General features: G+C 46.4%; 1 protein-coding gene across 2 annotated transcripts in view; it reads left to right on the forward strand.

Annotated features, from left to right (window-relative positions):
• Nucleotides 1–2,875: 2,875 nt before the first annotated feature.
• Nucleotides 2,876–13,164, forward strand: part of CTDNEP1 (CTD nuclear envelope phosphatase 1) — a 68,801-nt gene continuing 58,512 nt past the window's right edge. Inside the window, exon 1 of one of the 2 annotated variants that reach the window (XM_086946098.1) lies at nucleotides 2,876–3,503. In XM_086946098.1, coding sequence (XP_086802224.1) covers nucleotides 3,402–3,503 — 102 coding nt within the window. In that variant the 5' untranslated portion in view covers nucleotides 2,876–3,401. The remainder of the gene's footprint in view (nucleotides 3,504–13,164) is intronic. The other variant, XM_086946099.1, reaches the window with a different exon arrangement.

The following is a 13,164-nucleotide window of genomic DNA, read 5'->3' on the forward strand; positions in this document are numbered from 1 at the left end:
TTTTGAATGATACTGTAAGATGGTGCAAATACATCCATCTGCTAATAAACTATATCACCAGAGGTGCAGATAGCCCAGTAACCTGGCGGGGTGCTGTAATCATCCTGGTATACAAAAAAGGAGATCGCGCTCAGCCCTGTAATTACCGCCCTATTAGTTTAATAGATACTATTCAAAAAATAGTGGGGCGAGTAATCGTTAATAGGTTGCTCGATTGAGCCGATGATAACAACATTCTATCTCCCTTCCAGGCAGGATTTCGCAGGGCAACCAGCACTGTGGATCAAGTCTTTTGTTTCCAACTGATCCAGTGGAGGACCGTGGTGCTAGGCGGAGCCTGTATGCAGCATTCGTTGATCTGCGGGCTGCCTTCGACCTGGTACCAAGGGCAAAACTGTGGGAAGTGCTTGAGACACTAGGGGTCCCTGGGGACTTGTTGACTTAAATTATGCGATTGCATGAGGGCAATTATGCCAAAATTCGATGGGGTGGGTATGGAAATGACACCGCCGACTTCCCCGTTGAGCGCGGGGTTCGGCAAGGGTGCTCAATGGCTCCTACTTTGTTCACCCTTTTTATTAATGGTATTGTTTCCTGCATGCAATCTCGGGCAGTGGATGCTCCCTTTCTTGCAAGTGAAAAAGTTCCTATTTTAATGTTCGCCGATGATACCTTAATTTTAACCAAAACCCCAAGTGGTGTGCAAAAAGCATTGGCAATATTTGATGAGTTCTGTGTAGATCACGGACTGGAGGTGAACGCGTCCAAAACAAAACTCATGGTTTTTAATCCACACAGAAATTTTAAATCAAAAATTTCCATGAGTGGTCGCATTCTGGAAGTTGTAAAATCCTTTACTTACCTGGGGATCCTTATCTCTAATGACAATAAGTGGCAGCAACATCTCAATATTGCTACATTAAGGCACAAGCAATTAGCTGGCACTATTATCAAGGAACATAGGAAATCGCTGACTAAACCCATCAAACCACCCTTGATAATATATGAGGCAAAAGCAATTGGGCCTGCTTTGTATGGTGCGGAGCTATGGGGGCATGAAAATCTCCAGGAACTCCAAACATCAGATAATAAATTCTTAAGGTCACTGACAGGTACCCCACAGAGCAGTCCGCTATTGCCCCTGCGTTATGAGCTAGGTAGGAGAGAAATTTCGGAAATGGCAAAACTACGCCCGATTTTATACTGGCGTAGGCTCTGGACTACGCCAGAGCTCTCCCACTACGCGGACGGGTTCATAGATGTTATTAAAGCTGACCGTTATAATAAAATCAGATGGTTTAAAACATTAAAGATTGCATTGTTCGAATTAGGACTAAATGCTTTATGGACCGATCCAGCTGGGGCTTCATTTCCCACTAAGTCTACTTTAAAAAACATTTTTGGGGAATATGTTGTTAATAGGAGTATGCTCAGTACTACCAGTGGGTCTATGACCACCAGTTTCCTAGAAGTTAAGATGTACCCTATTTATGAAATGTACTGGGATTACATATCGAACCCCATGGACAGAAAACTGCTCTTCCAATTGAGGGTAGGTTCCCTCCCCCTCCGTAATTTAACATCTAAGTGGAAATCAGGGGGTGCAGCAATTTGTCCAGTCTGTGGGGTAGGAAATGAAACTCTTGGTCATTTTTTGTTTTCTTGCCCAGTATATTCTGCACCAAGGCGAGCTTGGTTGGCTCCTATGTGCAGGAACTTAGGCACAAAAAGTAGCATGGTAGCGCTGCGTATTGTAAAATCCACTTCTGTAAATTGGATCATAATTGCCACCGCAAAGTACTTGGGGTGGGCGTGGGTTATAAGGCAAAGATTGCTGGTAGGTTAATTACTCACTGCCTAGTTGATCAGAGACTGCTAGACACTTGTCTATTCTCTGTAACTGCTTAATAATAGCTCAGAGACTGCTAGACTAATGTTTATTCTCTGTAAATGTTTATTTAGCTGATCAGAGACTGCTAGACTAATGTCTATTCTCTGTAAACGCTCATTTAATGTACCATCGGTATGAAATTTTAATGGTATGAAATTTTAAGGATTTATTGTCACTGTGATTATCATTTTTTGGTATTCTTAATAGTAATGAACTTTGCACCTGTATCTATGATGAGTTATAGTTTTTTAAATTGTGCCATGTGCTTGCGTCTAAATGACTTTGTAAATTTAATTGCTTTTTATTATATGTTTGTATGTCTGCTTTTTTGAGTAATACTCGAATAAAGCACTTTTGAAATGAAATGATAACGAGCTTTACCAGTAAGTAACCGGGCATTACTGTACCATGAGATACCTGTCCAGGAGTAGCTGCAAGAATGACAGCAGTTTGACAGCCTCCAAACTGTGGACAAAGGTGGCAGCCATCTTAGCCGTGAGGGTCTCCACTAGACAAGAGGAAATGTCATCGAAAAATGCATTCAAGCATTGTAATTATTACAAGTACTAGAGAATGGTGATTAACCAAAAATAAAAAGATGCAAGGTTTGCACGACTTAGTTATGTTCAAGATTCGACAATGTTTTACTAAAAAAACAGAAAAAGTATATCATTGGGAACAGCACAGTTTAGAAGCAAGTTGAATAGCTATCCCACGGTATTTTCCTCGAATTCCTTATTCTATTTCTAACTATTTAAAACGTGGCCACTTTCTTTCCACATACAAACCCCAGTCCTAATCTTCATTTCGTTTCAACGGCAGCTGTCATCATTAAGGCTGTTTTTTATGTCTACACGCACCACCTCCGCTGCGCTTGCGCACTACGCCTTCAGGAGCCTTAGCAAGACATGCCCGCGCATGCGCGCTTCTTTTCCCACGTCCCTGTGCTGTTCCCCCATCAGTTTCCTGCCGCGCACCCCCGCCGGAAGTGGTCAACCCGGAAGTGATCGCGGGGGTCAGTAATGGCGGCTGTCAGAAGGGGCACCAGAACCGCCCGCGGAAGTCGGAGGCGGACCGGCGACGAGCCAAGGCAGTGAGGGGAACGAAAATCCAAACCTCCCCTTTCCTCCTTCCGAGGAGCCCTCCCCTCCAGGGCTCCGCCCCCAATAACCCTGAGGTCCTCCCCTTGGCTGTCAGGGGAGATCCTCCCCCCGGGCCCTCAACCTCTAGGGCCACTCCAGGCCCCTGAGCTTCTAGAGACACTTCCCAGGGCCCATGACAACCCCCCCATAACCTATCCCCGACCTCAGGCCCCCCTGCTTCTGCCCTACCTCAATATATACAGTCTGTAGCCCGGTGCCTGCCAGCCCCTCACACCCAGGACCCCCTCACTCCCCGTCTACCCTCCAGGCCCTTCCCCGGCCCCGCCACGGCCTGTCCTCGCCTCCACCCCCGGAGCCCACCCGGCCCCCCGCTCCTCTCCACCCTGGCGGAGCTCGGGTTGCTGGCCATGATGAAGACGCAGTGCCTGCTGGGGGTGCGCAGCTTCCTGGCCATCGCGGCCAAGCTCTGGAGCTTCCTGCTCTACGTGCTACGGAGGCAGGTCCGGACCGTGAGTACCAGCCAGTCTGTGAAAAGAGGGAAATGGGCTAGGAAGGTGGGAAGGGGTAGGTTTGGGGTTAAAGTGCACGCAATATACGTATCAGATGGATGAGTACTTTATGGTAAAGATGCCAAAAAAGTGGAAGGGTGATGTCAGGGCAATGTGGAGGAGACAGAGTTATTGAGAAGTATGAAACTTAGCGACGGAGAAATGTCGAACAAGTGCAGATTTGCTGCTTATGAAAAGTGCTACGTTGAAAAATGCGAGAACTTCAGCTCTAGAAATTCTGCTCGTTGCTCACCAGTCGGACTTTGCAGACGTGGACTCTGGTTGTCAGGAGCAGGGTCATTATTCAGTTACATCTTGTGAGCAGTTTGTTGACGTACTTGTATGGTGCATCTCAGTCGCCTTTTGGTCATAGTCATGGCTGCAGCGATCAATCGTAAGCAGTGGCAGGTCGAGGATAATTGTACTGTACAGAGGTGAACATGAAGCTGCAGGGAATTCCATGGGGAAGTGATGACACAATCAACTGACGTACTGTACTCTGAACATGAGTAGTATAGTTTACATATCACTTGTAGTCTCAACCTGCCGACCACACGGTCATCCGGGAGAGTGGGAATTATAGTTTTTTTATATGGCTTGTTAGGGAACCAAAGGTGTTGTCCTTTTACAGAAAGGAGGGAACGACCATATCGTGGATTTCCCTGAGTTGCTAAGGCATGTTGTTCCTGCGCTTATTTACGTCTGCCAAAGAGGAAGTTTTGTAATGCTATCTTTACCAAGTTATTGACAGAATGATTCAGTTGTTATTGACAGAATGATTCAGTTGTGTCTTGGTAGTCAATCAACTAATCAGGGATTTGTGAAGTACGCTACTCACCCGTGAGGTAGTGGGGGCGTGCAGCTCCGATTCAGCCAAAGAGCCAGGTCTTGAGGCTTATCCTGAAGCTGTGCAGGGTGGGAGAACGTCTGATGTTGAGCAGGAGCTTGTTCCAGATCTTTGTGCGATGTAGGAGTAGGTTCTTCCACCCACTCTGGCTCTGCGGATGCGCAGGGTTTCGGCGAGGTCGGCGGAATGGAGGTTTCTCTTGGGTACGCGGAAGGAGACTCTTTCGTTGCGGTATTGGGGCCCGGTGTTGTGGAGGGATTGGTAGCCATGAGTGTGTAGCTTGAAGGTTACTCTCTTCTCGACGAGGAGCTTATGAAGGTCTCGTAGGTGGTGGGCGATGTGTTCATGTCGTAGGATGCAGAGGATTGAGTTTTATGCCGAGGTTCAGGGCATGGTCCGTGGCAGTGGGGGAGTTGCTGAGGGCGGTAGGCCACTAGGATTTGTCCCATGTGGGTGTGTTTGAGGACTTCTGTCTTCTCCAAGTTGAGCTTCAGACAGCTGCTCTTCCAGGATGCAAGGTCTTTCATTCCTTCTTGGAAGCTGAGTCTGGTTGCTTCGTGAGGGAGAGGATGAGCTGGTTGTCTGTGTAGGATACTATGCTGAGTCCATGCTGTCTGACGATGGCGGTGAGGGGGCCATGTAGATGTTGAAGTGTGGGGCTGAGCGATGATCCTTGAGGTACTCCACAGTTGATCTCGGTGGGTTCGGAGAGGAAAGGCGGGAGTCTGATTCTTTGGGTTCGGCTGGTGTGTAAAGAGCGGATCTAGTCTAGGGCAGTTCCCTGTATGCCGGCGTTGTGGAGTCTGGCTGTGGGAGACGGTGTCGAAGGCTGCAGAGAGGTCCAGTAGGATGAGGGCCGCCGTGGGTCCCTGGTTGAGGAGAGTGCAGATGTCATCTGTGGCGACAAGGAGGGCGGTCTTGGTGCTGTGGTTGCTGCAGAATCCTGATTGGGAAGAGTCGAGGATGGAGTTGGCTTCAATTAAGTTTGTGAGCTGGATGTTGATGATCTTCTCTGACTTTGGCCGTGAAGGGGAGTATAGAGATGGGTCTGTAGTTTTTGAGGTCCGTAGGATCTGCGGAGGACTTCTTGAGGAGGGGCTTCACTTCTGCACGTTTCCAGTCATCAGGGAATGTGCAGGATTTGAAGGTGACATTGATGGTTTGATGTAGCTCGGGTGCTGTGGCGGGTTTGTGGAAGATGTGCGGTGGGCAGGGGCCCGTGGGGGCTCCTCATGGTCGTGGGTTCGGTAGTGACCGGGGTCCAGGCGGAGATGGTAGGCTGGCTGGCGTTGCTGGAGGTAGGTGTGGTTTCGGTGTCTGTTCATTGAAGTTGTCGTAGAGGGACTTGATCTTGAGATGGAAATAGGAGCCAAGCTTGTTGCAGAGGTTCTGGGAAGGTGTGACGTCTGATGCTTCGCCAGTGGTTTGGCGAATTCCTGAATGAGGCTGAAGAGTTCTTTCGAGTTGCTTGTGTTGGCGAGGATTTTGTTTTGGATGAAGGTCCTTTTGGTGGATCTGATGCCTTGGTGGTATTCTGTCATGGCATTCTTATAGGCGGTTCGCGCTTCTGGAGTTTTGGTGTTTTTCCATACTTTCTTGAGACGTCTGCAGGTGCGTCAGGATTCTCGCGGGTCCGTGGTGAACCAGGTGGCTTTCATGGGGCGCTGTCTGTTGGAGTTACGGAGGGGGGCGAGCTTATCTGCGCAGTTAGTGATCCATCTTTGTAGTTCGTTGGCTGCAGAGTTGACGTTGGTCATGGTGGGAGGGGGATCATGGTTGAGGGTGGAGTTGAGGTGCTCCTCAGTGACCTTGCTCCAATTCCTTCGCGGAGGGCGTGGTGTAGGTTTGCGAGCGATTGTTTTCTTGAAGAAGTGTATGCAGTGGTGGTCTGTCCAGGGGGTTGCGTGGTGTGGCTGAAATAGATGTTGTTTCCTCCTGCAAGATGGGGTCGAGGGATGTGTCCTTCCTTTTGGGTAGGGGTGGTGATGAGCTGTTTCAGTCCGATGTTGATGAGATTGGCCATGAAGGTGGTTTAGTTGAGATCGCTGAAGTTGTCGAGGTGGAAGTTCATTTCTCTGAGCAGTATGTAGTCCATGGAGGTGATGGCAGGGGCGCGATGAGGTAAGTGATGGTTGTGGTAAACGTGATTCGTGGGTTCTGAGGGCGAGGGTTCCACGTAGGGTTGTTCTGGGGCTGGTCTAGATCTAGAAATGGAGGTGTTCCATGGGCGACAAGGAGTCGTTCGTGCTGGAAGTGGTGAGTTGGAGGGAGTTCTTGTGCGCCATGGTAAGTCCTCCATCTGAGTGGTTGGGGCGGTCCTTCCTTTGGATCTTATAACTGTTGAGGATGGCTACATCTGGGGTGGAGGTGGAGTTTGTCCAGGTTTCCGTGAGGAAGGCGATGTCTGGCGAAAGGGTATCGAGGAGGTCCCAGATATCTATTGTGTGTCTGTGCAGGGAGTGTATTTCGAGGAGGGCCATGCCACCATGGCCCTCCGGACGCCTGCGCCAGTTGTTTTTTCTTCCGGGGTTGAGTGCGTGGAGGGCAGCTGAGTCGTAGCGTTGGCGAGGGGGAGAACCAGGGTCCCTGGTGCTGCTTGCGGTCGTGGATGGGCGTAGACAAGCTAGCGCGCAGCTGCCATTAAGGAGGGGGCAGGGAAGGGATCGCAGCTGGGAGGCGTGAACCGGCAGGGGGAGGGGTCAAGGGGGCGGCAGGACAAGGGTGGAGAAAACGGACACAAGGGCACCAAACGGAAAGAGGACACAACAAGGTACAATAAAAAGCAACCAGGATTAAGGAAACGGGCACAATAAACAGGACCGACAGAAAAGACAGACAATGACAGAAAAGCAGAGATAAACTGAGAAGGCTGGCCGAGTGGACCAGCAGAAGGGCAAGGCTCTCCCACTGGGCCACCGGGGATGAGGCGCAGGCTGAAGCATGCGGGTGGAGGAGGGCCTCAAACACTTACCTGAGAGCAGAGGGGGGCAGCTGCGCAACAACAAGGGGAGAGCAGAGTTCCCTGGCCAGGCGGTAGTATGAAGGGAATTAGAATTTCGAAACTATCTAGAAAAGGGGTCTCCAACCTCTTCTGTACTGAGAGCTACCTATGTTCAATGAAATTCATTGACCGCTACTAATATTATTAGTGCTGCATGATTTCAATTTTTTTATATGTATAATAATTCAACCAAGCAAAAACTTTCTAATTTAATAAGCTGGGATGCACAAGCACTGTACACAATTCTTCATTAGCTTGTGAAGAGATAATAGATTGCGACTGGCTCGGCGCCCTGACATCCTGGCTCTCTGTCACTGCTTCATATGCTATATAATCGGGGGCACAAACCCCTTGCTGAGCAAAAAATAATCTATTCCCTGCTACGCTAAACAGGGGTGTGGGGTACTTCAAACCAGGCAGTTGGGCAACTCCTCAGCTTAATCTGGGAGGTATATGTGGACCTTGTTAGGTGCTGTCACTTGGACCAGGATATAGACACCCCTGATTTCAGAGATGTCACATGTGATGATGTGGAACTCTTTTAAACCCGCTCTGTTTCTAAGAGGTAATCGAAGATGAATCGGCTGCAGTGTAGCTTGAATGTGAGGAAGAACATGAAGGGCAGAGGATGTGGTGCACCACACTACAGAAAAAGTTGTAGTCAGGGTGTCAACTAGCATTGCATCTCTGTTGTGTGGAGATATACATTTTGGTATTTAGACTCGTAAGAGTAGAATCGTAGTTCTGCATCATGGCGCCTGTGTGTAGGAAACACTACATTTGTTTAAAGTGCGTGTGTACGTTATTTTTTGATCATATGCAGTGCGCCTTTGTCTTTATACTACGTTCAAGCTATATTAACATATACGTATATAGTTTGTATATGTATGTTACTGTTTCAATTTGGCATTACGGAGCAAAGAAATGCATGGAGTAAATGACTTGAGATCAATGTGCAAAGTCAGTGGAAAACTGGCAGGTGCAAGAAGCACTATGCCTATTCTAACTCGAGGGTGCTATTCGTGTTCAACTCTGTTGATCAGATGTAGTTTTTCTGGAACATAACTGTTCTCCAAGAGTGACTACCTCCTATATTTTTCACCATCTCCATTCACAATCAGAAAGTAAAACCTGCTATGTGATTGTGAATATCAAATTGCCATTGCTCCCTTGAAGACCTGGTTTGCAGGATGTATGCAGAGGCTCATACTGGTGACCTCAAACCAGAAGCCTTGTGTGTTCTGTTTTCTCCTCTCGCTGCCTCTTATCTGTTCAGTTCTGCTTTCTCGCCTACTCTGCCACCCCTCCCCCTCTTCTATTAAGAGGGTTTTGTATTTGCACATACTCTTATTATCACTGCGATGCAGGTCGTTGCAGCAGTGAACTTGTTAGACCTGGGTTTAGATAAGGCTCCACCATCAATAACAAGCTCCTTCCTGAAGTAGGCCCCAACTGTATTCCTTCAGTAGCACACCAAGGATCTGTGTGATTTCTTGTTCGAATGTATTATATTATTGTTTTGTTTGGTGAGCCTTGCCTCAGAGATCCTTTCCATGGTATTGACTTGACATGTTTAATTTCCTTATAGGATGATATAGGAGCAGCATACATGCTTTTTATGACCAAGGCATATATGCAACTAGTTGATTTATAAGTTACATGTGGCAAGCTTTGTTTTTCTAATTATCATTAAGAAACTATAACTCGTGCCCTAAGGTAACTATAACTTACGCCCTCGCCACGCACTGCTAATGACCCCACATATTGCACCCCTTATGACATCTTGTATGATATCATTTATAATATCACTGTAACATTTGCAATTAAATTATTGATTATAAAAGCTGTGCATGGCGAGGCGTAAGTTTTAGATCCCGTTATAGTTACTTGAGATAAATATTACTGGTGAAATTCTGTATTTTTACAGTTTAAAACTTTGCGTTGTTACTGTACAATTCACCTAACAATAATGTTACCGTAACCTTTGTTTTTTCAGTGTGTGTGTGTGAGAGATATATAATCCCAGTCAAATACATGCCTCTAGCAACTGGGGAAATCTGTACTTGTTATAAGTGCCAGATCAAGTGTATTGCATGGTCATCACCAGAGGGCCAAACACAGTCCTTACATGCTGTCTACTAAGGAGTGGAGGGGTGTTTCAAACTCCTTGCTTGGTCTATTCATGATCCCTCTTCCAAGACTGACTAGAAGAATCCTTGTTGAAGTGGTGGTTTTGAGCCTCAAGCTCTCTGTGCCACTGGTCGGTTTGTCACACGCTCTCTGTGCCACTGGTCAATTTGTCACGAGCTCTCTGTGCCACTGGTCGGTTTGTCACGAGCTCTCTGTGCCACTAGTCGGTTTGTCACAAGCTCTCTGTGCCACTGGTTGGTTTGTCACAAGCTCTCTGTGCCACTGGTTGGTTTGTCACGAGCTCTCTGTGCCACTGGTTGGCTTGTCACGAGCTCTCTGTGCCACTGGTTGGTTTGTCACGAGCTCTCTGTGCCACTGGTCGGTTTGTCACGAGCTCTGCGTGCCGCCGGTCCGTTTGTCGCAATCTCTGCGTGCCGCCGGTCCGTTTGCCGCAATCTCTGCGTGCAGCCGGTCAGTTTGTCGCAATCTCTGCGTGCAGCCGGTCCGTTTGTCGCAATCTCTGCGTGCAGCCGGTCCGTTTGTCGCAATCTCTGCGTGCAGCCGGTCCGTTTGTCGCAATCTCTGCGTGCAGCCGGTCCGTTTGTCGCAATCTCTGCGTGCAGCCGGTCCGTTTGTCGCAATCTCTGCGTGCAGCCGGTCCGTTTGTCGCAATCTCTGCATGCAGCCGGTCGGTTTGTCGCAAAGCTCTGCGTGCCGCCGGTCGGTTTTTCGCAAGCTCTGCTCGATGCCGGTTGGTTTGTCATGAGCTCTGCATGACGCCTGTCGGTTTGTCATGAACTGTGCTTGTTACCGGTACATGGTATCTGTCTTGTTGACCCAAGCTTCACACACTGTGAGTCCACTGAAAGCCTTTACAGTTCTGACCTCATCCACTAAGCTACTGGGACTGGCTGTGCATTCCAGGCTGACTTTGTTGCGAGCTCTCGCCAGTAGGAAACAGTGGTTGCCACCTTCCTTTTGCAGTATTTTCATGTGCTTAGATTCTTCTAGCTGTAACTGGATAAGAATTAAGAATCATTCACATGCTGGTATGATCTAAATGCTGCTATCAGACCAATGTTTAGGGTAACGCCATTAGACTCTGAGAAAAGTTACCTTCTTCCATTGAATTCCTATGCCACCTTAACGAAAGCCTTGAAATGCCTCATCTTGGTATCCCAGAACATAAGAATTTCAATGGGGTTTCAGTGAGCTCTTCTGAATTTCCTCACCTTAGAAAGAAGTTGAATGTGTTCCCACACTAACTACATTTTATGTTCTTTAAGAAACTGTTGAGCTGGAGCCTGGGTGTTCTGATGGTGTCAGGTTTTATTGCAAGGCTATTTTTGGTGCTAATCCTAGTAGCCGCAAGAGTTTTTGACACAGCACTTAAAAGTATGTCTCGTTTGCAAGCGGAAGGGCATTGCATGCTCTGAATAATGTTTTCTATCTGGTCAGCAGCCCTCTTCTGTGCTCTCGGGAGGGGGGGCAAAGTGAGGTAAACTACTCTAGAGCTAGTAAATAAACCTATGGGTAGGTTTATAATCGCTCTGAAAGGCATAGTTGAAGGTCACTTAAGAGGACATTTAGGGTTTGAGCTTTGAATCTGCTTATAGGTAGCTTTACAATTCCAGCCTCGACCTGTGACATCCTTCTTGTCTAGGAGAACTCCTGGAACTAATCATGCTAGCTAACTCACCTTACAGACGGAATGCGTTTTCTACAGCATAATGCTGCTCTGCATGCCTATATCGCATTTTCTGTTCAAAGGGGGAAAGTGCGTCAATGTGTAGGTTCTGAAGGACCTAGAGAGAGTTGGAGAATAGTGAACAGATACTAGGCAAGCTGAGTTTAATTTGCAGCTTTAAAGAGAGTGAGGGGGTACTTCTTTAAAAAAAAAACAAAAAAAACTTTTATTGGTTTGTCAGTCCCTTTTTTATTGGAGTCTTTTTCTTCGTCTTATGTAGAGCTCGGGCATCCACCCTTTTCAGTTATAAGAGCTACTTAAGTTAAATGAAAATCATCCCTAGCTACTATTATTAGTGTTTTAAGAGTGGTGGAATCAGGGAAAGATTATATTCACGGCCAACATATGGAAGATTGCGAGCAGTGATCATGTCAGTTCATCTGAGATGGATACCAGCAGTAACATAAACAAGCATTTGCAATGCAATAGGTCTCTCATTAGGAAAGTTTGAGCTATTGGTATTGTAAATGACACATTTTTTATTTGTTTTGTTTTTGAAAATAGCGAAATTAATAGCTTTGTCATTTACAATGCCAATAGTTATAACTTTCGCAAATGAGACACCTATAGCATTTGTAATGCAATGTGTTGTATTTACGTGACTTACATGTATTGATATTACAAATATTATTTTTTTAAAATAATTAATACTTAAATAAGTTATTGTAATTTATAATGGCAATAGCTTAAACTTTTGTAAATAACTTTTGTGGAGATTATGTTCTGTGTATTTTATTGTGACGGAAATCCAAGAACAGAAGTGAAATATTAACATCTTTTTGTGACATTTGTAATAAAGCTTGAAACATTGAGAGCACATATTTGAACCAGGTGTTGTTGAATGGCTGCACAGATTGATGCTGTGGTGGCGCTGAGTGATGTTGTGATGGCGAACGAGTGATGCTGTGGCATTCAGTGATGCTGTGGTAGCGCATAGTGATGCTGTGGTGTTACTGAGTGATGCTGTGGTTTTACTGAGTGATGCTGTATGCTATGTTTTGTTTTGCTATTCTATGTTTTGCTATCCTATGCTTTGATTTGTTCTGCTATGCTGTGTTTTGTTATGCTATGTTTTGCCATGCTATGCTTTGTTATGCTATGCCATGTTTTGTTATGCTATGCTGTTTCTTTATGCTATGCTTTGTTTTGTTGTATTTTGTTAAGGTAGGCTATGTTTTGGTGTGCTTTGTTATGCTGTGCTTTGTTATGCTGTGCTTTGTTATGCTGTGCTTTGTTATGCTGTGCTTTGTTATGCTGTGCTTTGTTATGCTATGCTTTGTTATGCTATGCTTTGTTATGCTATGCTTTGTTATGCTATGCTTTATGCTATGCTTTGTTATGCTATGCTTTGTTATGCTATGCTTTGTTATGCTATGCTTTGTTATGCTATGCTTTGTTATGCTATGCTTTGTTATGCTATGCTATGCTTTGTTATGCTATGCTTTGTTATGCTATGCTTTGTTATGCTATGCTTTGTTATGCTATGCTTTGTTATGCTATGCTTTGTTGTGTTTTGCTGTGCTATGTTATGTTTTGTTATGCTAGTGAGGGTGAGGGGTGTGAGGGTGAAAGGGTGGGTGAGGGAGTGTGAGAGGGTGAGGGAGTGTGAGAGGGTGAGGGAGTGTGAGGTGGGGTGAGGGAGTGTGAGGTGGGGTGAGGGAGTGTGAGGTGGGGTGAGGGAGGGTGAGGGGATGTGAGGAGGGTGAGGGGATGTGAGGGTGTGTACATGGTAGTGTATGTTTAAAAAAATCATCAATAAGTATATTTCTATCACCTTGCTATATAAAGTGTCTATTTCCCACTGTAAACCCAAAATATTACTTAAATGTACCTCAATTCGGCTGTACTCCTCCTTGGTGGAATTAGCTGGAAGTCAAAGGCGTAGCTGTGTACCTGC

Source organism: Lissotriton vulgaris, chromosome 12 (assembly GCF_964263255.1).
Source record: "Lissotriton vulgaris chromosome 12, aLisVul1.2, whole genome shotgun sequence".
NCBI classification, from domain to species: domain Eukaryota; kingdom Metazoa; phylum Chordata; class Amphibia; order Caudata; family Salamandridae; genus Lissotriton; species Lissotriton vulgaris.